The sequence below is a fragment of the Tursiops truncatus genome, chromosome 19, assembly GCF_011762595.2.
Source record: "Tursiops truncatus isolate mTurTru1 chromosome 19, mTurTru1.mat.Y, whole genome shotgun sequence".
NCBI classification, from domain to species: Eukaryota; Metazoa; Chordata; class Mammalia; order Artiodactyla; family Delphinidae; genus Tursiops; species Tursiops truncatus.
Window position 1 is genome coordinate 43,590,632 of NC_047052.1, and position 27,901 is coordinate 43,618,532.

Here is a 27,901-nt window from a genome sequence, read left to right on the forward strand (position 1 = left end):
CTTAGCTAGCTTTATGAGGCAGAATGGTGTCTACCTGTAGCTGCTGTCCTCTTCTTTCTCCCATTCTTTGTGAGTAATGTTGCTGGTGAAAACAAATTATATTTGTAAGCTGTGCTCTGCAATATATTAGCATTATAAGGAAGAGCAGGCCTAAGAAGCTCGAATTTCACTTTCAGAAAAAATGGTAAGCAAAGAAGAGAATTTCCTTTAATGGTAATTACAGGATATGAAATAGTCTCTTCGTCATCAATAAAAAATACATAATTTTTTTTGGTTTTTTATTTTCACTTAATCCTGACAACTCTTTGAGGTACTAGGTACTATTGTTTTTCTCACTTTATTGATAAGGAAATCTAGGCAGTACAGATAAGATACTTATGAACACACACAATAACTTCTAGAGCTAAGGTTGACATACTGAAAGTTTAACCACAGAGCTTGTTCTTATTTACAACTGCACATAATCTCTCGATAAGTTTTTAAGCTGCCTGTCTTACTTATTAATTCATTACAAATGTCTTTCCTCAACATTTACTATGAATTAGAGTAATCACCTTTAAAAACTAATGTACATATTAATAATAGCTACCAATAATTTTTTTTTGGCTGCCCCATGTGGCTTGTGGGATCTCAGTTCCCTGACCAGGGATTGAACCCAGACCAAGCAGTGAAAGTGCCAAATCCTAACCACTAGACCACCAGGGAACTCCCATCAATAATTTATTTAACCTCTTTTCTACCCTGAGATATTTATGATTATCAAAACTGTGATGAATATCCTTAAGATATATCTTCATCTACTTTTATATGTTTCCTGCTCACAATATGCCAGAACTTATTCTAGTACTTGACGGGACACCAGCACTAAAAAGAGGTAAGTTGCTCATTATTAAGCAAAGGTCAAATATATGTGGGAATAAATATAAGGTAGGCTGTGATAAAGGCTTTTAAGTCAGATGACACGTGTTGGGAATGCATATGGAAGAGACATTCTGATGACAGCATTCTTAGGTTATGACCAGTTATACTGGAAGACATAAAAGCTCTGGGGAGGTAAATAGGTTTTATTCAAGAAAATTTTCGTGAGATTAGATGTAAAAATGAGACTAACAGAACAAGATTAAACAGGTGTTTGGTTGTCATCAGGGCTAAAAGGAATGAATTAGAAGTGAATTAAACCCATACATCAGGAAGACATGAAGGCAGCATTTAGAACATCAAAACTTATGAGACTTCTCTCAGGGACCTTTAACCGTTCTTTTCTAGGCAAAACTCCAACTTCCTTTGCCATATGTAAAAATCAAAGTGTTAAATCAGGTGTTGGGAGCAGAAAGAAACAAAAGCCATTCAGAGTTGGCATCTATTTATCCTGAGCATCTTCTCAAAGTTCAGGGAAGACTGTTTAAGACTACTTCTTAATTTAAGAGTGGCCATGTATTAATATAAATATGCACTTTAAAAGTCTTTAAAAAGAAAGCTATTCTTCAAAAATATATTAATATTAATACATGGCCACTCTTAAGAAGTAGTTTTAAATAAAAAAATCACAGACAGCATAGAGAAGCAATGCTAACATAAGGTTTCATAACTTTCCAGATATTTTTCTTTCTGTTTATATATATACATTTTACAGGCAAAATGACATTACATTTATGTATTTATTTTAAAGAAACTATTGAATATGTTTTGAATATTTTCATACTTTTTCCAACCTTTATTGAGATATGATTGAACATGTTAACTACAAATTTTTTTATAACCATGCATTTAATGACCACCTTAGTAGTCATGAATGGATGTTCTATAATTTATTTTAAACCAATCAGTTATTGCTAAAGCTGAATCTTACCTGGGCATTTGCTTCTACTTGCTCTGCAGCTCCCATGTCTTGGCCAACTTTACCTCCCCATCTAGGACCCTCTGGGAATATTTGTGTCATTTCAAGTGTAGACATGTTCTGCAGTGTCACATTGGCTCCTGCTGGGTGGAATGCAGATGACAGTAACTTGCTCAGGTGTATTTTTTCAGGGGAATAATATAGGAACTGAATAGTTTACCCTTTTATCTGGGTCTCACTGAATACAAATATCTATGTACCTCCCCAATCAAAATCTACTGGTTTTGAACTTCACATAATGATAGATCTTTTTTAAAAATAATTAATTAATTTATATTTTTGGCTGTGTTGGGTCTTCGTTGCTGCACACGGGCTTTCTCTAGTTGCGGCAAACGGGGGCTACTCTTCGTTGCAATGCGCGGGCTTCTCATTGCAGTGGCTTCTCGTTGCAGAGCACGGGCTAGGCACACAGGATTCAGTAGTTGCAGCACACAGGCTCAGTATTTGTGGCTCACAGGCTCTAGAGTGCAGGCTCAGTAATTGTGGTGCACAGGCTTAGCTGCTCCGCGGCATGTGGGATCTTCCCGGGCCAGGGCTCAAACCCATGTCCCTTGCATTGGCAGGCGGATTCTTAACCACTGCACCACCAGAGAAGCCCAAAGATAGATCTTTTTCTTTTTCAACATCTTTGTGTGATTCATCCATGTTGCTGCATATAGCAGGCACCTTTTCTTTTGCTATGTATTCCATTATAGGATGTTGTACAGATTATTTTTCTGTTATTCCGTTGTTGGAAATTTGAGTTGTTTCTAATTTTTCTTGAAGAGATACTACTGCTATGAACATTATTGTACATGTGTTTTGTGGACTTAAGCATTCATTTTTGCTGTGGAGATGCACAGGGAAAGGATTGCTGGGTTATGTAATACATCTATGTTTAGTTTTGTAGACACCAATGAACATATTTCCAGTATGCTATGCTCTAACAGCCACTGCATGAGAGTTCTAGTTGTAATAAGCATAATACTGCAATCTTTATGATAACCACTAAGAATAATGTATGACAGTATAAATTAATGGGGAAAACTAGAATAATAAAAGTATTTGACTAATACAACAGAAGGTAAGAATGGTGGAATAGAAGAACAAAGAAACAGAGGGGACACATAAAAGCAAACGTTGGTGTACCCAACATTATTAGTAATTAAATTTCATGAAAGTGGATTAAACACTCCAATAAAAAGAAAACTGTTGAACAAAATCAACCATATGCTTTTAGCAGCTGACACATATTAAGTATAATGACAGAAACGAAATCTGAAAGAGGTATAATACGAATACTAAAGGAAAATTGGTGTCTCTCTATTAAGATCAGAAAAAAAAAAGGACTTACGAGAGATAACGGGGACGTTTCATAATGATAAAAGTTTAAACCTAAAAAGAAGATATAGTGGTCATGAATTTGAATATACCTAATAACAGCTTCAGGATATACAAATCAAAGATTAACAAAAATAGGGGCTTCCCTGGTGGCACAGTGTTTGAGAGTCCGCCTGCCAATGCAGGGGATGCGGGTTCGTGCCCCGGTCCGGGAAGATCCCATATGCCGTGGAGTGGCTGGGCCCGTGAGCCATGGCCGCTGAGCCTGCGCGTCCGGAGCCTGTGCTCTGCAGCGGGAGAGGCCACAACAGTGAGAGGCCTGTGTACCACAAAAAAAAAAAAAAAAAGAAAGAAAGAAATGGGAAGTGCTAAGCTGTTGGATTCTGGGACTTGTGTTGGCTTGGGGGTAGGACTCCATGTGAGCCAATGTTGTTTTGCAATGGCACTGTTTTCTGTTTTTGTGTGTGGGGTGATCAGGCATTCCCAGTTTCTACCTAAAAAACCATCCCCAAATTAGTGGCTTAGAACAATGATATCATTTGTTTTAATCATTAATTTGTTCATTGGGCAGAACTTTGTGGAGACAGCTAGTCTCTGCTCTACTTGGCTTCAGCTGGGGTGGTTTTAAGATTGGGGACTGGAATCATCAGAAGGCTTGCTCACTTACGTATTTGGTGGTTGATGCTGGCAGTCAGCTGGAACCTCAGCTGGACTGTGGTTGGAATATCTAGCTGTGGCCTTCTTGTGTAGCTGCTTGGATTCCTCACAGCAAAATGGGTGGGTTTCAGGGTGAGCGTCTTGAGAGTGAGTTAGTAGGAAGCTCTATTGCCTTTCCTAATCTAGCCACGGAAAATAGACAGTGTCATTTCCACTGCACTCTATTCATCAAGAGAATCACAAAGGCCTGTTCTGTTTCAAAGGAAGGGAAATAAACTCCACTTTAAAAAAATTAATTTATTTTTGGGTGCGTTGGGTCTTCGTTGCTGCGTGTGGTCTTTCTCTAGTTGCAGTGAGTGGGGGCTACTCTTTGTTGTGGTGCGCAGGCTTCTCATTGCGGTGGCTTCTCTTGTGGAGCATAGGCTCTAGGGTGCCCGGGGTTCAGTAGTTGTGGCTCGTGGGCTCTACAGCGCAGGCTCAGTAATTGTGGTGCACGGGCTTAGTTGCTCCACGGCATGTGGGATCTTCCTGGACCAGGGCTCAAACCCGTGTCCACTGCATTGACAGACAGATTCTTAACCACTGCGCCACCAGGGAAGCCCCTAAACCCCACTTCTTGATGACGTAGGTGAATGGCAAAATTCTGGAAGGACGTGCAGGACCTGAAATATTGTTGTGGACCTTACTGGAATTTACAGTATGTGTCAATCTCTGAGGCCAAAGATGAGGTTTAGGTGTGGATGGTGTCTTCCCTTTGCAGCCCTGTAAAGTAGAATAGCGGGAGGAGTATCTGCTCGAGATGTGCCCAATCTCAGGCCCAGGCCAGTATTAGCAGAGTGGAGGACGAGCCAGAACCCTCCTGCTGAAGTGTCTGGATCTTACTTTCAGACAGGAGGACCTCTGCTTGATATCTGTGCCTGTTTACTGGATTCTTTGTGTGTGGACTGTTTAGATTTGTCCAGAACCCATCTTACCTTTTATTTTCTATGTATGTTGATAAGGTACTGTTTACAGGCAGGAAGACAAAAGAAAAAAGCACATATTAATGTGTATCATTTGGGGAGATGAGAAGTACATGTGGTGTCAGAGCAACTTTTCTTTTCCCAGTTCTCACCTCTGTAGTCTCTGTGCTTCTCCAGGAGGGAAACCCCGAAGAGTACTGACAGGTTCTCAACCATTTTAAACCATGGCTTTGGTAAGTTTCTGTTTCTCCCTAGTTCTTGAACATAGTTATATATTAGATCATGTGAACATTTCTTTATTTAGAAATGTCCTGTGTAACAGAGATCTCTAAGAAGCTGTCCCCAGTTCCTACCATACCAGTGAAGTATGATGCCAACCAGCCCAGGGTCCTCCTGATGGCTCTCCCTGTTCTTCCATTAATGTGTAGCATCTCCTATAAGTTCAGCCTTATTTCAAGAAGAATTATGGAGTAAAATTAAATCGCTTGAGGAGGAGGTATTTCACCATCCAAAGAATGGTGGAGAGATGATTAAGAGAAGTTGGTCCCATTTGATTACTCATGGAAAAACTTAGAAATTCTTTGCATTTCTAGGAAAATATATGATTGGCAGTTGATTGGCCCCAGTGTTGGTATGTGTTGAGACTACATGTTTTATGAGGCTTTTAGGATTGGGTAGGAGTAAAATTGGGACTTGCATACAGAGAGATCAGGGATCTACCTTGGGAATCAGTCATGGAAAGATGATTATCAGGAGGAAGATTTATTGTGTACTTGAAAAGTTTGTGCTGGTTTAAGATGATTTTCTATGTGATTATGGACCATTCTGTGTTTTATATCCACTAACTCAGGATCAAGGAAAGTATTCAGTGAGGGATGGTGGCTCAGCTAGATTTAAAAGAAGTAGCTAACTACAGACTCCCATCAGTAGAAAAGATGTTAGAGATTTTTTTCCCCACCCTAAACTTGGTAGTATAAAAGAATAATTAAGAGTGATATATCTACTAGATTAACTGTAGCTGTTAAAAAATTTACTAAATACTTTGACATAAGACAGTTTAGTGCTTATTACGTATCTTTAAATAATGGTCTTACACCCAAACCGAAACAAGTTAGAGAACAATTTAGTGTGAAATATGAAACCATTAAAAAAATGACAACTAGAAAAAAAAAGGTATATAACATAATGATGAACCTGAGGCTTGAAGAAATTCTTTAATTTTATGCAAACTATTATCTCTCTATCTATATAGAGATTTAATACTATGTTGGAAAAGAAATTCCATGAATTATATTTTCTTAGTCTATAATGAAAAAAGAGAATGTAAAAATTAACATTTATTAATAACTTATGAGGTAGGCATATGGCATGCAGTATGCTCATATTCACTATTTCAGTTAATTGGTAAATTGTGATTCTTTTATTCATTTCTAGCCATGTTTCTAGACATGTTTTTATCTGAGGAATAAATAGGCATGAACTAAATCAACTAGATTACTTAAAAATATGTGTATAATCTGTTTCTGAAACACTGATTTCCTTAACTTCTCTTACCATAGACTTCCAGCCACAGCCTATTTGCTTGCTATATAGCCCCCTTCTTGGACTTCAAACCTTTATCTACTCTCTTTCTATTTTGAAAATATTTCTTGAATTTCACCAGTAATGCATGGGTTTGTGCTTTTAGGAATGGGGAACATTCAGGAAAGCGGCCCTAGAGTTCACTCAGGAGGAGTGGAATATCTGGGGTTCTGCTCTGAGGGAACTGTACTGGGATGTGATGATGGAAAACAGCAACTTAGTCTTACTGGGTAAGCTGTCTGCCTCAAATAATTTAAATATTCTCTCTGGAACTTTTCATCTTGCAAAACTGAAACTGTATCCATTAAACAATATCTCTCCATTTCCTCTTCCCTAGCCCCTGGCAAACACCATCCTGCTATCTGTTTCTATATGTCTGACTACTCTAGATACTTCATATAAGTGGAGTAATACCGTATTTTTATTTTTTGCCCCCAATCCCCTAAAAAAGTCTCAGAGATTGCAAGTTCCCTCATCTCTTTGGCCAGTGAGTAGTATTTTTCTAGAAATATTTTATAGGACTAAGCAGAGTCTTAGTTCCAGCTCTCTGCCCCCTGTTCCTGTGTAGAAATTAGAACCCCAGACCCCAGTTAGTACTCTAAAGCATTATATATGGGATCAAAGATCTCTATGAGGTGTCAGCTCAGTTACCTTTATATTTACTGTTGTGATTCATCTCTTTGTTTCTGGATGCAGAATTTTCCTTTTTCCTTTTCTTTTCTTTTGAACTTGACCATTTTTAAGACATTCTGTCATAGTTTAGATGGCATTTCTCTGTGTTTATAGGGGGAGTAAGGACAGGTATCCACTTGTTATGTCTCTCTTTAAAAAAAATTTCTGGGACTTCTCTGGTGGCACAGTGGTTAAGAATCCACCTGCCAATGCAGGGGACATGGGTTTGATCCCTGGTCCAGGAAGATCCCACATGCCGTGGAGCAACTAAGCCCGTGTGCCACAACTACTGAGCCCATGTGCCACAACAACTGAAGCCTGTGCACCTAGAGCCCATGCTCTGCAACAAGAGAAGCCACTGCAATGAGAAGCCCGTGCACTGCAACTAAGAGTAGTCCCCATTCACTGCAACTAGAGAAAGCCTGTGCACATCAACAAAGACCCAACGCAGCCAAAAATAAATTTAAAAAAATAAATAAATAATTTTAAAAATTTCTACTATACTTTGTTCTTACCTCTTACCTAGAGGAGAGAAAAAAAATGGAATGATTTCCTCATTTTCCAAAAAATGTAAGGGAGGCATGGAGAAGAAAAAAGAGTGGGTAGTATTGAATTAATGACCAAAGGAAGGCTTAGGGCAGCTTTTCTAATTTTACTGAGGTTCAAAGCCTGCTCTATTCCTAGGCTCCTGTCACCAAGGACCTGCTTCTCTTGACCTTTCTCTTCTCCAGTGCTTTAGTGTGTATAGAAAGTAGGCTTTTATAGCTGCTCTTTCAACCATAGATTACTTCCATGCCTTTGGTGCTTGTTACAGAATGGAGACGTGTAAATAGGACAAAGCACTCCTGGGATATGACTACGAGGGAGAGATCGAGAAATATGATCCATAAGGGTGAGCTGGAGATGGAAGAAAGGACACAGTGTAACACGGGGACCTCCCTTCTTGCCATATAGTAATATTATAATCTATTGATTTTACGTCTATGTTTACTCACTAGAAAACCAAGGTCTGTGGACATAATAAAGTCTTCTTGTATGGGCTCTCCTAAGCACTCAATACTTAGACATCAAATCACTGTCTAGACAAGAAAGGTTCATTCAAGGAATATATGCTTATTTAATTCAAGAGAATGTATTTCCATTTGTGGGCATGAGAAAGGAGATGCTGAGCGAAACATGCAATTAGTAAGTGAACATTAGTTAAAATTAGAAGAAGATGTTGAATAAGGTACAGGTTTATCTGGAGAGAACAAAAGGAAATGTGGACCAGTTTCATGAAAGGGAATCCTATCTCCAGGAAGTTTCAAAATGGGAAACTGCTCATATATGCTAGGGGAAAAAGACTATTGCAGAAAGGAGAAAAGAAACATCATCTAATTGGAGCCATGGCTTTAAGGTTTGCAAGAGAGGACCTTTGCTCTTTTCGATTCTTTTTTAGAAAAATGAACAAGGAAGAGAGAAGGGAGGCATAAGAAACCATGTGAAACTGCACTTACCTTAGAGTTTCCACAACAACTTGATTAAATCTGCCTACTTACATAGTAAACAGTTACTATTAAATATTAATATTCATTATGCTAAATATTAACTATTCAGTAATACAGGTTAGGGAAATAGAGAAGAAACCGATTATATACTTTTCCACACTGCAGGTTTCAGTCAGATGGAAGAAATTTTTCCTTTAAATGAAGTTTAAATATTGATTTTTACAGTAAACGTTTTTATTAGAAAATGACTAATTTAATTGCTATGAGACTGACCTTGTGATTCAAAGTATTTCAGATACTTTTCCTTAGCTTAGAGCGACTGAAAAAGTTATTAAATTACCCATAATTTCATCCAGGAACAGGGGAAAAAAAACTCACTCAAATCTGTTAAAAGTAGTACATAGAGGTAAAAAAAGTATTTTCTTGTGAACTACTTATTGAACCCTAGTCATTTCAACATATTAGAATTAGTTCAGATGATGTTCCATGTATACAATCCAGTCATCTAGAAATTGATTTTACCTCCTACTTTCCAATTCTTTGTTTTTTTAAAGTAACATACTTAAATTCAAGGTGTACAATGTGATGATTTGATACATGTATATACTGGGAAAAGATCACCACGATAAGGTTAGTTACCTCATATAATTATGCTTTTTTTTGTGTGGTGATAACATTTAAGATCTAATCACTTAACAACCTCCAAGTATATAATACAGAGTATTATTAATAATAGTCACCATGCTGTACATTAGATCCCCAGAACTTATTCATCTTATAACCTTTGACCAACATCTCTCCCTTTCTCCCACCCTCAGGCAACCACTATTATTCTACTCTGTATTTCAATGAGTTTGGGTTTTTTTAGATTCCACATACAGTGAGAACATAGTATTTGCCTTTCTCTGTCTGACTTATTTCACTTAGCATAATGCCCTCAGTGTCCTTCCATGTTGTCACAAATGGCGGGATTTCCTTCTTTAAGGCCAAATAATACTCCAGTGTGTGTGTGTGTGTGTGTGTGTATGTGTGTGAATGACTGTGTGTGTGAGTGAGTGCATGGGTGTAAACACACATTTTCTTTATCCATTCATCTGTCAGTGGACACTTAGGCTATTTCCATGTCTTGGCTATTGTGAATATTGCTGCAGTGAAGATAGGAAGGAGTCAGGTATCTCTTTAATATCCTGTTTTCATTTCCTTTGGATAATCTTATACTGCTATTTTACTTGATTAGAAACAGTCATAATTCTGCAAGCAGAACCAAAATGAAACACACCTAACTAGACACACACAGTTTCGCAGTCATTCATTAATATTACCTATGTAGTGATCCACTTTCACAGTCACATTATAATGAACACACAAAATCATGATAAGAGTTGGTACAGACACCTTGTTTCCTATAATCTCACCCACTTCACAAAACCACAATTCCATGGACTCTACGTGATATTCCTAACTCCACTGAGCCCATCTCCTAATTCCATAGAAGAATACCAAATCAAACTCAGAAACCACTTACTTCACAGTCACATACAGTCTCAAACAGAAATCGTAACTAATCATCCTACAAGGTTTGTCAGCTTCTTAGAAAGTTAAATAGAAACTTAACCTATTATCAGCATTTTCTTCCACTAGGTATCTCCCCAGGAGAAATGGAAACATGCCAGCGTTATCAAAATACATAAAACCTGGAAATACACTAAATGTTCATACAGAGAAAAATGGAAACACAAATTGTGGCACATTTGCACAATGGAATGCTGTCCAGAAACAAAAGGAATGAACTAAACAACATTAATAAATCTTACAATACTAGGATGAGCTAAAGGAGACAATTGAAATTGTAGAACTGACAAAGCTAAACTACGATGACATGTATCAGAACCATGGCTGTCTCTGCTATGAAACTAAAGGAAAAGGACACCAGCGAACTTCCTGGCGGTGACGATATTAAACGCGCCAAGGGCGTGCATACACTCACTGCGCGTCTGCTATGTGCCATGGGTGTTGGGGCTTTCTCAAGGGCCAAAACTGACAAAAACAACAAAACCCTTGACCCTCTGGTTCACGATCACGGACCTGGGGTCCCGCACGTACAGGCCTGAGTGAACTTCTCGCCTGGTCTCTCTCCTGCCCGAAGTCCCTCCGCACGGCTTCAGCCCTTCTTAGCCCGGCCTCCCTCGGGAGAGATTCACGATTCCCGCCCCGGCCCTCCTCTGCCGGGTTCCCAACTCCCTCTTCCCTCCTAGGCCCGGAGCTTCCAATTCTCAGCCAGCCCTACCCGAGCCAGGATTCTTCCGTTTGCCTCCTCGGCCCGCACCCGGCTTCCAGTTCCCTTTTCTGCCCTCCCCGGCCCAGGTTTGCGATTACTTCCTCAGCTTGGGCTCTCCTTCCTTCCGCGACCTCACCTCGCTCTCAGAGAACCATCACCCGGCTCTTCGGCATCTGGAAGGACAACCAGATGCAACCCCTCCACCAAAGTCGTGCGACCATTGCGCCCTGGAATTCCCGGTAGTCTCGGGGCGGGGTGGGGAGTGTCTCTGCAGCTGATGGGCTCCACGCTCCGCTCGAAAGTCTGGACTTTTTCGGTGTTGGACTACGTTTCCCACAGGCCCCAGAGCCGCCAATGACCTTCGACCTTTGGTTCACCTTCCGGTGTCGTGGTCATTATTGGGTTATACCTGGTGAGTTGAGGTGACGCAGGTTAAGCTGCGGGAGGGGCTGGCGGTGAGGAGGCCTGAAGCTCGGAGAGCGTGGATGGGGCTTGTGGAGCCAGGAGCTTGTGTATGCGTGAGCCGCGGACGACCATGGTTGCGGGTGCTACTGTTTGTGACGGCGTCCTTGTTGAGTGTTAGTTCGCGCCTGTGCGTGCGTGAGAGCGAGGGCTAGAGTGCGTGTGACGGGGCCCTGGGTTGGCGTTACTGGTATCTGATTGGGTTGGTGAGACTGTCAGCGGGGGCGGAGCCTACTGTGTGATCATGGTTAACATGGACGTGGCGACGAGGGTGTCTGACTGACACAGTGACCGAGTGATCCTGTAATATCTCTGTTGTGACTGACTATAAGTGTGCACGAAGTGGAGTTTTAAAATTTTGTTTTCAATGAGCTTGTTGAAGTTTGGAGTTTTGTTTTTTTCATCTAGGAGTGTGTAAATTTTTTTTGTACGTGTGTGTGTATAAGCTATTAACACCATGTCCCCAGTACCCAGCCTCGTACTTTACACAGAGGGGGCATTGGTGAAGTGAGTGTTGCCCATCCAGGTACAATTGTAGGTTCCATCGCTTCTTGGAATGTGTTTCCCTGGATTCTCTTCTGTCCTCACACCATGTAGCCAGTTGGGTCTAGCTGTAGAGGGATGGCCATCAGAGTGAAAGTCATGAATTTCACTCCTATAATGAAAGTTCCCAATAGAAAAGTACATACTGAATCCTTGGATTAGCATTTAGGCCTGCACTTGCCTTCAAGACAGGCTTCTGGGAAGACATGAGGAGGAGGGCACAGGTGTAGAATCCCTTCGTGGGTTAAACTCCCTTGGATGCATTATGGAGGCCATTTACACCTTTCACAACCACAGCATTCCCTGAGCTGTGTCCTGTAGAAACTGCTGTGAACTTAGATTCCAGCTCTGGGCATAGGTGATGCTTACCTTTTTCTCTGATACTGGTAAAAGTCAGCATTCTAGTTTCACTCTTACTTCCATCCGCTTGTATTTGTGGTGGGTGATGGGTCATGTCTGATGGTGGACAGTGTGTTCACCACGACTATTAGCCAGTCCTGAGTCTCACAAGTCCCTTCTTCTTGGTCCTGTAGCTCTGCAAGTTCTGAAGTGGAGAGCATTGCTACTAACTTAATGGCCCATACAAGGTCAGTTCGTGTTTGCTTTTTGTTATCATACATTTTTGTTTTACAGAGCATAGAATATTTGCTTTCCTTCTTTTAAATTTCCCTACCTAATTGTGACTTATCAATTTTCCTGGTTCATAGGACTTCCCTTCCCAGTTAATAACAGGGCCATAGAGATGGGTCCCCTTCTCTCCCAGTGCCTTTCCAAATACCCTTTTCCCTTCCAGTTAATTTACCCATTGGGTAAATCATTCAATTACCGCACATGCTCTTCTTTCCAAAGGATAGCACAGAAATACAACTCATGGAGGATAAATTAAGGGCTTGTTTTAGAATATGCTTTGTTAAGGTTAGGTAGAATAACATAGCAGATACCTTTGGTTTCCAAACAAGGCAAGATAGGAAGTGGTTTGATTTCAATCAGTAAGTGACAAAGTTGACTTTGACATTTAAGAGTGGGTATATGATTGGAGTTTCGTGAAGAGAGGTATGTGTGTACAAGGGCAGGGAGTTTTTCCAGAGAATCCATGGGGAGTTTTGAGTGGTGACAACCAAGTCTTGTTTGAGATTTGGCAGTAGACTTTGTTTCAGACCACATATTGGTGTAGACTGTGATAGGCAGTGTGGTATAGTGGTATTTGAGTCTAAAGCAATACTAATGGAAATATAATGAAAGCCACTTAGATAATTTTACAATTTCTATTGAACACATTTTAAAAAGTAGGAAGAAATAGTTGAAATTAATTTTGATAATGCATCTTATTTGAACCAATATCTCTAAAATATTATTTCAACATATAATAACAAATAAATTGAAGTATTTTACATTCATATCTTCATACTAAGTTTTCAAAATTTCGTGCATATTTTATTGTTATAGCACTTCTCAATTTGGATGCTAAATTTTCAGTGGTTAAGGTGAAATATATTCACACCAAAACAATAAAATTGTGTTTAATTGAAAAACATTTTATATTGCTTTTGTATTTTAATTAAAACTAAATTGAAAATTCAGTTCTTTGTTCACACTAGTCATATTTCAATGAGGTCAATATTTATTAGTCTATGTTTTATAATTTCTTTTTATAAAATGTACATAATAATCACATCAGTGCTTTATGGATTTTATGAGAATTGGATACATTAATCTGAGCATAGCCCTAGACCACTTAATGAGTACCTTGTACTTAATAAGTCCTCAAGAAAAAAAATAGTTGTTATTATGTGAAGATTCTAAATATTCCTTATAAATTTCTATAAATGAAGAGTAATGAAAATATAAAGTTAATTTTGATGAGCACTTAAAAGGAATTTTTAACAGCCAGAATTGCAAAAGTCCTAAAATAGAAATTCTTAACCTAAGGCAATTTGATTCCATTTTGGTGCTCACAAAGGACCACAAATCTGTTGAAATTATGTTCAAAATTATTCTATTATATAGTTCCTAACTGGTTTTTTTTTGGTATGTTTGGTTTTGTTTGCAGAATGTCTGTAACTTCATGGGGTTATATAAGTGTATATAATCTTAAAAACTAAGTTAATCACATTACGTAAATGTGATGATAATACCATGCAGATAAGAGAAACTATGGAGTTAGTCATAAAAAGAAAAATGATTAATATGTAATATTATACAGTATTTTTACATAGGAAAAAGAACATTCCAAATTGTCAGTATTGTATATGAATCTGTTTTACTAAGATTGCATTTGTAAGCAATTTTATATATCTAAAATATTAGTTTTTGAATAATGAAGTTAAAAATTAAGCCATATGTAATAAGCGTGTACGCTGTACCAAACACATTTCTGCCTTCTTTACACACATTTTCTTATTTAGTCTGAAAATGCTACCATCTTGAATTTTGTTAATTCAAGTACATGAATAGTGAATGTACCCTACTGCACTGGTGTGATACAACTAAATGATGTTCATAAGTTTGTAGAAGTAATTTATTTCAGTCACAAATTTCCTTCATGTTCCCACTCATTTTGAAGATCTTTTTATTCATAATGTTATTAAACAGAAGGAAAACTTGCCTCCAACTCTGTTAAATCTGTTATGCAGAAATACCTCTCATATATTTCTGATGATGGAATTAATGCAGGTTTGTTGTAAACTATTCAGTGTTTAAGGAACTTGGAAAGTATAAAGTCAATAATTACTCATAGTCCCACCATCCAGAATAATCACTTGTAATAACATAATGTACATTCTTCCAAAATTTTTCTCTCTAGGTATGTGGGGCTTTTTGTTGTTGTTTTGTTTTATTTTTTTGGAGATACAATTGACATATAACATTGTATTAGTTTCAAGTGAATAACATAATGATTCGATATTTGTGTATATTGCAAAAATACCACAATAAATCTAGTTAACATTCATCATTATACATAATTATGAGTTGTTTTTATCCTTGTGATAAGAACTTTTAAGATACACTCTTAGCAACATTCAAATATACAGTACAGTATTATTAACTATAGTCATCGTGCTGTACATTGATCCCCATGATTTATTTATTTTATAACTAAAAGTTTGTACCTTTTGACCACCTTCACCCATTTTGTCCACCCCTTACCCACCATCTCTGGCAACCATCTATCTGTTTTCAGTGTCTAGGAGTTTGTCTTTTGGTTTTTGGTTTTTTCGATTCCACATATAAGTAATATACAGTATTTGTCTTGCTCTTACTTATTTCACTTAGCATAATGCCTTCAGGGTTCATCCATGTTGTCACAAACGACAAGATTTCATTCTTTTTTTAGTGGCTGAATAATATTCCGTGTGTGTGTGTGTATGTGTGTGTGTGTGTGTGACATTTTCTTTACCCATTCATCCATCTGTGGACACTTAGGTTGTTTCCATGCCTGCTATTGTAAATAATGCTGCATGAGCATGGGGGGTACATAAGTCTTTCTGAGTTAGTGTTTTAGTTTCCTTAAGATAAATACCCAGAAGTGGAATTGCAGGATCATATGGTATTTCTGTTTTTAATTTTTTTAAGGAATCTCCATTCTGTTTTCTGTAGGGGCTGTACCAATTTACATTCCCACAAACAGTGCACAAGGATTTCTTTTTCTCCACATCCTCACCAGCATTTGTTATCTGTCTTTTTGATGATAGCAATTCTAACAGTTGAGGTGATGTTCCATTGTGGTTTTTTTTTTTTTTTTTTTTTTTTGCGGTTCGCGGGCCTCTCACTGTTGTGGCCTCTCCCGTCGCGGAGCACAGGCTCCGGACGCGCAGGCCCAGCGGCCATGGCTCACGGGCCCAGCCGCTCTGCAGCACATGGGATCCTCCCAGGCCGAGGCACGAACCCGTGTCCCCTGCAACGGCAGGCAGACTCTCAACCACTGCGCCACCAGAGAAGGCCTTCATTGTGGTTTTGATTTGCATTTCCCTGATGATTAATGATGTTGAGCACCTTTTCATGTATCTGGTGGAAATCTATGTTTTCCTTGGAAAAATGTCTATTCAAACCCTCTGCCCATTTTTAAAATCGAATTGTTTGTTTTTTTGCTATTGAGTTGTATGAGTTCTTTGTATGTTTTGGATATTAACCCCTTATCAGTAATATGATTTGCAAACATTTTCTCCATTAGAAGGTTGCCTTTTCATTTTGCTGATGGTTTTTTTGTTTGATGTAGTCCCACTTGTTTGTTTTGTTTTGTTTTCTGCTTTTGTTGCTTTTGCTTTTTTGTGCTAAATCCAAAAAAAAAATCACTGCCAAGAAGGATATCAAGTTGCTTACCCACTGTATTATCTTCTAGGAGTTTTATGTTTTCAGGTTTTATGTTCAAGTCTTTAATCCATTTTGAGTTTTGTGTATGGTGCAAAATAGTGGTCTAGTTTCATGCTTTTGCATGTGGCTGTCCATTTTCCCAACACTATCTATTGAAGAGACTGTCCTTACTACATTGTATATTCTTGGCTCCATTGTCATAAATTGACCATAAGTACTTGAGTTTATTTCTGGGCTGTCTATTCTGTTCCTTTCTCTGTGTGTGTGTTTTTTAAAAAACCAATACCACATTGGTTCAATTACTATAGCTTTGTAATATAATTTGGAATCAGGAAGCATGATGCCTCCAGCTTTATTTTTCTCTCTCAAAATTTCTTTGGCTATTTGGGGCCTTTTGTGATTCCATACAAATTTTAGGATTGATTTTTTCTGTTTCTCTGAAAGATGCCATTGGATGGGAATTTTGATAGGGATTACCCTGAATCTGTAGGTTGTTTTGGGTAGCATTCTTCCAATCCATGAACATGGAATTACCTTTCCATTTATTTATTTCGTCTTCACTTTCTTTCATCAGTGTCTTATATTTTTTGGTGTACAGGTCTTTCACCTCCTTGGCTCAATTTATTCCTAGGTATTTTATTCTTTTTGATGCACTTGTAAACGGGATTGTTCTCATAATTTTTCTTTCTGAGTGTTCATTATTAGTCCATAGAAATACAACTGATTTTTTGTATATTGATTTTGTATCCTGCAACTTTATTATATTTGTTTATTACTTATAATAGTTTTTTGGTGGAATCATTAGGCTTTTCTTGTATCTAATATCACATCTGCAAATAGTGACAGTTTTGCTTCTTTTCTCATTTAGATGTCTTTTATTTCTTTTTTCTGTTCTCTCTCTTTTTTTTTTTTTAACATGTAATTGCTCTGGCTAAGACTTCTAATACTGTGTTGAATGAAAGTGGCAAGAGTGGGTATCCTTGTCTTGTTCCTGTTCTTGGAGGAAAAGCTTTCAGCTTTTCACCATTAAGTATGATATTTGCTGTGGACTTGTTATATATGACCTTTATTATGCTGAGGTATGTTCCCTCTATATCCAGTTTACTGAGAATTTTTATCATAAATGGATGTGTAATTTTGTCAGATGCTTTTTATGCATCTATTGAGATGATCATATGTGTTTTATCCCTCATTTTGTTAATATGATGTATCACATTAATTGTTTTGGGGATGGTGAACCATTCTTGCATCCATGGAATAAATCCCACTTGGTCATGGTGTATGATCCTTTTAATGTATTGTTGAATTCAGTTTGCTAATATTTTGTTGAGAATTTTTGAACCTGTGTATGTATTTCTTCTTTTGTTTCTGCAAAAAGAATTACATAAATTTGCTACATAAGTGAGACAAAGTCACAGTTTTATCACGCTTCTAGGCATGTAGGCATAAGTAGAGAGTGCCAGTGGTCACCATGTGATTTGACATATCTAACTTTTCAAAGCTTTGGAGATTACATAGATATCAAATAAACAATTACCAGGAGAACAAATCATGAATCAAGACTGCTGATCAGAGATTCATGGTTTTTTAAGAAGTGGTGGTTTCTTTCAGAGGACATAGGAATGATCTGGGAAATCCAGGTATCATACAAGACCTCATTATACAAATTACACTTGAAAGGACAGTTTTGTAGAAACAGAAATAAATATGCATGTAACTCTCTGTGTTGGACAGGGGAACAAGATTAAGCCTTTATGCTCAAATTGTCACATATTAGATAGATTCTAGTTATATGTCTGCAGCTTTGTGTAGAGGTCAAGGAGATATGTCCTTTCATTTTTGAGAATCTTTGTGACAAATATTATTGAGGAAAAATTGTAATCTCAAGGCTGGACTCTGAAATGAGTTAACATTATAGGAAAGAACAGACCTGAAAATCTCAAATTTCACTGTAGCACAAAGGTGAAGCATAGAGGGAATTTTTAAAAAATAATGAAACAAGGGATGTGAAATATTCTTTACCATTTCATAAATTAGCAGACAGCTTTTATTAGGTATCATTAGGTGCTTTTTATATGGCACTGAAAATGCTTTATGTCTTTTATTTAATTTGGTCCAGACAGCAACACTTTGAGGTAGGTCATATTGTTATTTCCATTTTACTGATGAGGAAATTAAGGCAGTTAAGTAACTTAGTAAAAGGTTACACAGTAACAGCCAAAGATAAGATTTGCAAACTGAATTTTGGATGATAGATTTTATGTTCTTTATCATGATAGTACACAACCTCCAATGATTTTAAAAATCTGATTGTTTGATGAGTAATTCATCAAAATATTTTCCCCCAACATTTAATATGAATCAATGTTATCATTGTTAAATACTGCATAGATATTGCTAACATATAGCTCACCACACTTTAACCTGTTGTCTATCCATAGATATTTAGAATTATCATAAACTACACTGATGTAGGTCATTGTAATAGAATTTTGTCTACTTTTTTATGTTACTTAAGGAAAAATTTCCAGAAGTTGCATTTACAGATTAAATATTTATTAAATGCCTATAATATGCCAATTTTATTCATGTTATTGGTGTGGATATTAGCATTAAAGAGACATAGTTGCTGTCCCTTAACTTGTTTATAACTGATCACATAATATAAACTGCGAATAGGACTAAAACTATAGTAGGGTATGATAATGATCATTAAAGAAATTGGATGACATGCATTTGAAGTTGATGAGGAGAGATGTCATGGAGACAAACCCAAGGCTGTTAGGTTTTTACCAACATATACTAAAGCCATGGATTGTCAGGGTTTACCAAAACCATCCTCAGATTGACGATTTGCTAGGACTCACAAAATCCAGAAAAACTGTTGTGCTTGTGTTCATGGTTTATTACAGTCAAAGGATACAGATTAAGATCAGCAAAGAGAAAAATCCAGGAGAAACTAGATGTGAGCTTCCAGTGGAGTCATATAGACAGCAGTAAATTCTGCCAGCACCATTTTGTAACAACACATGTGAAGTAGGTCAGGGAAACTCACCTGAGCCTTGATGTCCAGACTCTTTATTGAGAGTGAGTCACACAGTCATGGAGTAACTGTGTGACTAGGCTTAGCTGCTACAGAGGTCAAATTGATACAGTGCATCCCAGGACCCCTGGCCAACAAAAATAGGTGTTTACCATAAATCGCATTTATAGCATAAATTATCTCTCTGGCATAGCCCAGATATGCTCTTACCAAGCAGGATATTGTAAGGGCTCAGAGGTTGTCTCCCAGGAGCTGTTCAAGGGCCATTCCTTTCTTTGGAAAGAGCAGGGTTTGGGTACTCCAGACCCATTGAGTTCATTGTTTACTGCACCCATGAGATATCCATGAACATGAATGGATTTATTTAATAACTTTCATGCTTTAGTAAATTTTGGTAGGTTATAGATTGTTTCTAACTTGCCAGTGAACTACTACCCATGCTCAGATTTCAATCCATAAAGAAGAAATTCTGAACTAAAGAGACAAGAATGAGAGTTAGAACTGGCTTTGTAGTAAGAGGAATATGAGTTCAAAACTCAGCTGTGCCACTTTGTGGGTTTGGTTTTTTTCTGAGATGTAACTTAGTGTAAACTATACAAACCATATTCTAAAACTGGATTGTTTTTAACATTTATGTATATCTGTGAAGCCATTACACAGCTAAGATACAGCATATTTCCAACACTCCAGGATGCTCCCTTCTGTTTCCTTCCAGTCATTACCAACTTGCCTTTACCCCCAACAAAGGTAACCAATATTCTTTTCACTATTACAATAGATAAGTTTTAACTAATTTGGAAGTTCATATAAATAGAATCGTACATTATGTACTGTTTTTTTTTTTTTTTTGGCCGTGCTGTGTGGCATGTGGGATCTTGGTTTCCCAACTAGGGATCGAACCTGCACCCCCTGCAGTGGAAGCACAGAGTCTTAACTACTGGACAGCCAGGGAAGTCCCCCATTATGTACATTTTTTTCTGCCCTCTTTTGCTCAACCTCATGTTTATGAAAATCATCTGCTGTTTGTTCAGTTTTATTCTTAAGTAATCTTCCACTATAGGAATGTATCTCATTTAATTTTTCCCTACTTCTGTTGATGGATGTTTGGGTTGTTAACAGTTTCAGGACAGTATAAAGAAATGCAGCTAAAATAATTCTTTTACATACTTTTTGGATGGAAAAACTAATTTCTGTTGGGCATATACACAAGAGTGGAATTGCTAAGTCACAGTGTATATGTTTTTTTTAGTAGATTGTGTCAAATAGTTGCCCAAAGTAACTGAAATAGTTTACACTCAACAACAAGGGGTTTACAGTTGTAACAGGTGAAAAATGCATAAACTAACTTCTACAGTAGGGGTTAACAAGTTTTTTTTTTTCTGTAAAGGACAGATATTAAATATTTTAGGCTTTGTGGATTACACAGTCTCTGTCACACCTACTCAACTCTACCATTGTAGCACATAAACAGCTACAGATGATATGTAGCTTTGTTATATTAATCCTGTTTATCACTTTTCATTCTGTTTATTTGAACCTGTGGATTCAGATTACCATCTGGATTCATTTCCTTTGCCCAATGAAGCTTTTCTTCTACCTATCTCCTTTGTGTTATTATTGTCGAACATACTACATTTATATATGTTGCAGGCCCAATAATACCTGTTATGTGTGTGTATATATATGTATATTATATATATATATATATATATATATATTTTTTTTTTTTTTTTTTTTTTTTTTTTTGCGGTACGCGGGGCTCTGACTGTTGTGGCCTCTCCCGCTGCGGAGCACAGGATCCGGAAGCACAGGCTCAGTGGCCATGGCTCACGGGCCCAGCCTCTCCGCGGCACGTGGAATCTTCCCAGACCGGGGCACGAATCCGTGTCCCCTGCATCGGCAGGCGGACTCTCAACCACTGCGCCACCAGGGAAGCCCATGTATATAATATTTATGTATGTGTATACATATATATGAATTACTTTATACAGTTGATTTTTAAAAATTTTTAAATTTATTTTTGGCTGCACTTGGTCTTTTGTTGCTGCGTGCAGGCTTTCTCTAGTTGCGGCGAGCAGGGGCTACTCTTCGTTGCAGTGCGCAGCCTTCTCATTGCGGTGCCTTCTGTTGTTGCAGAGCACGAGTTCTAGGTGTGCGGGCTTCAGTAGTTGTGGCTCGCGGGCTCTAGAGCACAGGCTCAGTTGTTGTGGCGTACAGGCTTAGTTGCTCCACGGCATGTGAGATCTTCCCAGACCAGGGCTCACACCCGTGTCCCCTGTATTGGAAGGCAGATTCTTTACCACTGGACCACCAGAGAAGTCCTGGAAACTTTTCATCCATTATTTATTTGAATATATTAAAATGCGCCTTTCCTCTTTTCTGTTACACTTATTACATGCGTATGCTTAATGGTGTCCAACATTTCTCTGATGCTCTTTTCATTTTTCTTCCTTGTGTTTTCTTCCTTTGTTCTTCAGATTGCATGATCTCTATCATGTTATCTTTAAGTTTTCTAGTACTTTTTTTTCTGCCCAGTTCACATCTACAGTTGAGTTACTCTAGTGAAATTTTCATTTCAGTTAATACTTTTCAACTCCAGAATTTCCATCTGGTGATATTAAATAACTTCTATCTCTTCACTGATTCTTTATTTGATATGACATTGTGATCATACCTTCATTTACTTTAAGCATGGGTTCCTTTGTTTATTGAACATATTTATAATGGCTACTTTGAAGTCTTTGTTAAATCTGGTTGCTTTCTCACAGGCAGTTTCTGTTGTCTGTTTGGTTTTGGCTTTAGTGTTTTTGGTTTATGGGTTATATTTTCCTATTTCTTCACCTGTCTCTTGTTTGTGGAAAGTAGATATTTTAGATAGTTGTAACTCTGGTACTTTTGTCTACTTCTTCTCCCCAGGCCTGTTATTGTTATTTGCTTTCTTATTTAGTGACTGGCTAGATTAATGAAGTGAACTCTATCTCACCCATAGTGTAAATCTCTGATGTTGCTCCTTGGGGTATAGACTTTGCTATTACCACAGTTACCCTTGGATGACAGTGGTTTTGACAGGGCTGTCTTTCAGTGTCTCTTTACCTGACCACACCAAGCTGTTAGGATCCACTGATTGTGACTGATAGCACTATTGTCTTCAGTAATGCTGTGGGGTTACACTGCTTTGCAGACTAATGAAATAAAGTCAGTGTCTGAGATTTGTTCTGACAATAGGAAGGGCTCCCCAAGTATCTTTCTCTGATCCTTTCTGACAAACTAGCCAGCCTACAGTTTAGCATTTAACTCCAATGAATTTTTCAATCTTCTTGCAATAGCCTTTCACCAAAATTTCCAGTGTTTTTGAGAATGTCCTTACCCTTGAACTTCTTCACACTCTGTTGCAAATGAAGGCAGTTCCTTTGGAGAGGGCTCTGGAGGGGATTGGGCAGCAGTCCTAGGTCTCAACTTGCCTCTCGTGGCATGGAACTCCTGCCCTATGAGCCAAGGCAAAGACAGTTGGAACCCCAGTATTCTCAGCAGTGCCACACCCATGGTACAACATACAATTCTTGTGTGGCTACTAGGCAGAAGAAAATCTCCATTCCTTTGTTGCATTTGCCTGAGCAACAGGTAGCTGGGGGCAGAATGAGAAATACTGATGTTCTACTCCTCCCAGGAAGATCGTTATCTGACTGGGAACAGGGCATGAGTGGTGAGGAAGTTTGTGTCCTTGACTGTACTAGTTTGCAGTGGAATCTTTTTCTCACTAGGATGGGATGGACAAGGAAGGGTGCAGGTTAGATTAAGATACTGCAGACTTTCACAGTTCTTAATAAGTTTTAGTAGATTTACAAATGTTTCTTCATTTGCTCTATGTTTTTATATATAATTTTTACCAGTTTCAATGGGGAGCATGTCGGTGGAGCTCCTCATGCTGTCATACCAGAAGTGGAATTCCCTGATCAATTCTTTACAGTTCTAACCATGGACCATGTAAGTTGCTATTTCTCTCTCCTTTGTGAACATTTCATTTGTCTGAATCTTCCCAGAAAGCAGCCCTAAGAGCCTACCCCACATCCCCATAAAAATCCCCATTTTCACTTTCTAGTGAGAGTTGGATTCAAACAGCACACAGTACCTCCTATGTGCCTATCTATTCTCCAAATAATGTTCAACATTCCTATGTGTGTTCAGTGTTTTGTTCAGAGCAGCTATAGGGTAGAAATGGAATCCCTAGATGGAGGCATTTACCAGCCTTTTTCATACTCTTGGGTAGAGAGAAAGAGCAAATGGATCCATTTGATGACATATGGGCAAAGTCTGTACTTCTGAACAGACCTATTTTTCCAGGTAGACTGGATTTGATGTTGACTAGTCTCAGTCAGACATAAATAGATTACTATAGATTTCAGAATTGGAGGAGATCTTATCCAACTTATATGTCTAAATATAATTAAGGCTGATACATTTCCACCAAGCAGACTACTCTGTAGCCACTAAAAAGCATTTAATAAATAATTTTTCATTAGAAGTTATAATTCTTACATAATGTGAAATGGTGATTAACAGTGATGAACTTGGGGTTGTAAGAAAATTTTAAATATTGTTCATATCCCATTTTCTAAGCTAGATATTTTTCCTTTACAGAGGAACGAGGATGTAGAAATTCACTATTATTGATAATACATTCAGCAGGCATGTAGCATGCAGCGTTCATGTATACACTATTTCTTTTAATTTGTAAATTGATTATTTTGTTTATTTCCAGACGTGCTTAGCTAAGAAATCCCATAGCATGCAGGAAGATTTCTCTGAATCAAAAGGATTCTTTAAAGACCTGTAGATAGTCTGGTTTGGAAGCATTAATTTCCTTACTTCCCATACCATAGGCTTCTACCCCTGGCTGATGTACTTACTATTAGACCCCTTCCTGTAATGCAATTCTTTTTCTTTTTTTTTAAATTTATATTATTGAAGTATAGTTGATTTACAATGTTGTGTTAATTTCTGTTGTACAGCAAAGTGATTCAGTTATATAGATATATATTCTTTTTCATATTCTTTTCCATTATGGTTTATTACAGGATATTGAATATAGTTCCCTGTGCTATACAGTAGTCCCTTATTGTTTATCCATTCTATATAAAATAGTTTAATTCAATTCTTTATTTCTTATCTTTTACTCAAAAATGTTTCCTTCAATTTTACTTATGTGGTTTGTTGTTTCAGGAATTGGTGACATTCAGGGATGTGGTCATCAGCTTCTCTCAGGAGGAATGGGAGTATCTGGATTCTGCTCAGAGGGACTTGTACTGGGACGTGATGATGGAAAATTACAGCAACTTGGTCTCACTGGGTAAATTTAGCTGTTTACATAATTTAGAATATGTTCTATAGAATATCAGTTGACATTCAGTGAACTCAAAGCTATCTTTTAAGAAACTTCATGTAATTTCTATGAAGTCCCTTCTCAGTCTCTTATAATTTCTACCTTCATTTATTTTTGGCTGTGTTGGGACTTTGTTGCTGCGTGTAGGCTTTCTCTAGTTGCATTGAGTGGGGAACTACTTTTCAGTGCAGTGCGCATGCTTCCCATTGCTGTGGCTTCTCTTATTGTGGAGCATGGGCTCTAGGCACGCAGGCTTCAGTAGTTGTGGCACGAGGGCTCAGTAGTTGTGGCTTGCAGGCTGTAGAGCACAGGCTCAGTAGTTGTGGCACACGGGTTTTTTGGTTTTTTTTTTACATCTTTATTAGTATGATTGCTTTAAAATGGTGTGTTAGTTTCTGCTTTATAACAAAGTGAAACAGTTATACACATACATATGTTCCCATATCTCTTCCCTCTTGTGTCTCCCTCCCTCCCACCCTCCCTATCCCACCCCTCTAGGTGGTCACAAAGCACCAAGCTGATCTCCCTGTGCTATGCGGCTGCTTTCCACTAGCTATCTGCCTTACATTTGGTAGTATATATATGTCCATTCCTCTCTCTCGCTTTGTCACAGCTCACCCTTCCCCCTCCCCATATCCTCAAGTCCATTCTCTAGTAGGTCTGTGTCTTTATTCCTGTCTTACCCCTAGGTTCTTCATGACATTTTCTTTTTCTTCACTTCCATATATATGTGTTAGCATATGGTATTTGTCTTTCTCTTTCTGACTTACTTCACTCTGTATGACAGACTCTAGGTCCATCCACCTCATTACAAATAGCTCAATTTCGTTTCTTTTTATGGCTCAGTAATATTTCATTGTATATATGTGCCACATCTTCTTTATCCATTCATCCGATGATGGACACTTAGGTTGTTTCCATCTCGGGCTCTTGTAAATAGAGCTGCAATGAACATTTTGGTACATGACTCTTTTTGAATTATGGTTTTCTCAGGGTATATGCCCAGCAGTGGGATTGCTGGGTCGTATGGTAGTTCTATTTTTAGTTTTTTAAGGCACCTCCATACTGTTCTCCGTAGTGGCTGTACCAATTCACAATTCCACCAACAGTGCAAGAGTGTTCCCTTTTCTCCACACCATCTCCAGCATTTATTGTTTGCAGATTTTTTGATGATGGCCATTCTGACCGGTGTGAGATGATATCTCATTGTAGTTTTGATTTGCATTTCTCTAATGATTAATGATGTTGAGTGTGCTTTCATGTGTTTGTTGGCAGTCTGTATTTCTTCTTTGGAGAAATGTCTATTTAGGTCTTCTGCCCATTTTTGGATTGGGTTGTTTGTTTTATTGTGTTTGAGCTGCGTGAGCTGCTTATAAATTTTGGAGATTAATCCTTTGTCAGTTGCTTCATTTGCAAATATTTTCTCCCATTCTGAGGGTTGTCTTTTGGTCTTGTTTATGGTTTCCTTTGCTGTGCAAAAGCTTGTAAGTTTCATTAGGTCCCATTTGTTTATTTTTGTTTTTATTTCCATTACTCTAGGAGGTGGGTAAAAAAGGGTCTTGCTGTGATTTATGTCATAGAGGGTTTTGCCTATGTTTTCATCTAAGAGTTTGATAGTTTCTGGCCTTACATTTAGGTCTTTAATCCATTTTGAGCTTGTTTTTGTGTATGGTGTTAGGGAGTGATCTAATCTCCTACTTTTACATGTACCTGTCCAGTTTTCCCAGCACCAGTTATTGAAGATGCTGTCCTTTCTCCACTGTACATTCCTGCCTCCTTTATCAAAGATAAGGTGACCATATGTGCATGGGTTTATCTCTGGGCTTTCTATCCTGTTCCATTCATCTATCTTTCTGTTTTTGTGCCAGTACCATACTCTCTTGATTACTGTAGCTTTGTAGTATAGACTGAAGTCAGGGAGCCTGATTCCTCCAGCTCCATTTTTCGTTCTCAAGATTGCTTTGGCTATGCAGGATCTTTAGTGTTTCCATACAAATTGTGAAATTTTTTGTTCTAGTTCTGTGAAAAATGCCAGTGGTAGTTTGATGGGGATTGCATTGAATCTGTAGATTGCTTTGGGTAGTAGAGTCATTTTCACAATGTTGATTCTTCCAATCTAAGAACATGGTATATCTCTCCATCTCTTTGTATCATCCTTAATTTCTTTCATCAGTGTCTTATAATTTTCTGCATACAGGTCTTTTGTCTCCTTAGGTAGGTTTACTCCTAGGTATTTTATTCTTTTTGTTGCAATGGTAAATGGGAGTGATTTCTTGATTTCACTTTAAGATTTTTCATCATTAGTGTATAGGAATGCCAGAGATTTCTGTGCATTAATTTTGTATCCTGCTACTTTACCAAATTCATTGATTAGCTCTAGTAGTTTTCTGGTAGCATCTTTAGGATTCTCTATGTATAGTATCATGTCATTTGCAAACAGTGACAGCTTTACTTCTCCTTTTCCAATTTGGATTCCTTTTATTTCCTTTTTTTCTCTGATTGCTGTGGCTAAAACTTACAAAACTATGTTGAATAAGAGTGGTGAGAGTGGGCAACCTTGTCTTTTTCCTGATCTTAGTGGAAATGGTTTCAGTTTTTCACCATTGAGGATGCTGTTGGCTGTGGGTTTGTCATATATGGCCTTTATTATGTTGAGAAAAGTTCCCTCTATGCCTACTTTCTGCAGGGTTTTTATCATAAATGGGTGTTGAATTTTGTCGAAAGCTTTCTCTGCATCTATTGAGATGATCATATGGTTTTTCTCCTTCAATTTGTTAATATGGTTTATCACATTGATTGATTTGCATATATTGAAGAATCCTTGCATTCCTGGAATAAACCCCACTTGATCATGGTGTATCATCTTTTTAATGTGCTGTTGGATTCTGTTTGCTAGTATTTTGTTGAGGATGTTTGCATCTATGTTCATCAGTGATATTGGCCTGTAGTTTTCTTTCTTTGTGGCATCCTTGTCTGGTTTTGGTATCAAGGTGATGGTGGCCTCATAGAATGAGTTTGGGAGTGTTCCTCCCTCTGCTATATTTTGGAAGAGTTTGAGAAGGATAGGTGTTAGCTCTTCTCTAAATGTTTGATAGAATTCACCTGTGAAGCCATCTGGTCCTGGGCTTTTGTTTGTTGGAAGATTTTTAATCACAGTTTCAATTTCAGTGCTTGTGAATGGTCTGTTCATATTTCCTATTTCTTCCTGATTCAGTCTTGGCACATTGTGCATTTCTAAGAATTTGTCCATTTCTTCCAGGTTGTCCATTTTATTGGCATAGAGTTGCTTGTAGTAATCCCTCATGATC

General features: G+C 37.9%; 2 protein-coding genes across 24 annotated transcripts in view; one reads left to right on the top strand and one right to left on the bottom strand.

Moving 5' to 3' along the window:
• ZNF382 (zinc finger protein 382) overlaps nucleotides 1-11,131 on the bottom strand; it is a 44,986-nt gene extending 33,855 nt beyond the window's left edge. For 2 of the 4 annotated variants that reach the window (XM_019941204.3, XM_019941198.3), the window contains exon 1: nucleotides 10,991-11,131. The gene's annotated coding sequence lies outside the window, so the exon portion shown is untranslated. Of the gene's footprint in view, nucleotides 1-1,849; nucleotides 4,984-10,990 lie in introns of those variants that run through there. The other 2 variants (XM_019941202.3, XM_033844924.2) reach the window with 1 other exon arrangement.
• The window catches only part of LOC101324695 (zinc finger protein 529), a 149,742-nt gene that overhangs the window by 73,137 nt on the left and 48,704 nt on the right, over nucleotides 1-27,901 (top strand). For 3 of the 20 annotated variants that reach the window (XM_073796494.1, XM_073796516.1, XM_073796503.1), the window contains 3 exons: nucleotides 6,524-6,647; nucleotides 23,104-23,197; nucleotides 24,434-24,560. In XM_073796494.1, the coding sequence (XP_073652595.1) occupies nucleotides 6,524-6,647; nucleotides 23,104-23,197; nucleotides 24,434-24,560 (345 nt within the window). Of the gene's footprint in view, nucleotides 1-4,981; nucleotides 5,070-6,523; nucleotides 6,648-9,682; nucleotides 9,748-11,141; nucleotides 11,267-11,294; nucleotides 11,367-11,415; nucleotides 11,433-11,480; nucleotides 11,843-12,392; nucleotides 12,447-19,862; nucleotides 19,961-21,009; nucleotides 21,169-23,103; nucleotides 23,198-24,433; nucleotides 24,561-27,901 lie in introns of those variants that run through there. The other 17 variants (XM_073796495.1, XM_073796497.1, XM_073796496.1 and 14 more) reach the window with 17 other exon arrangements.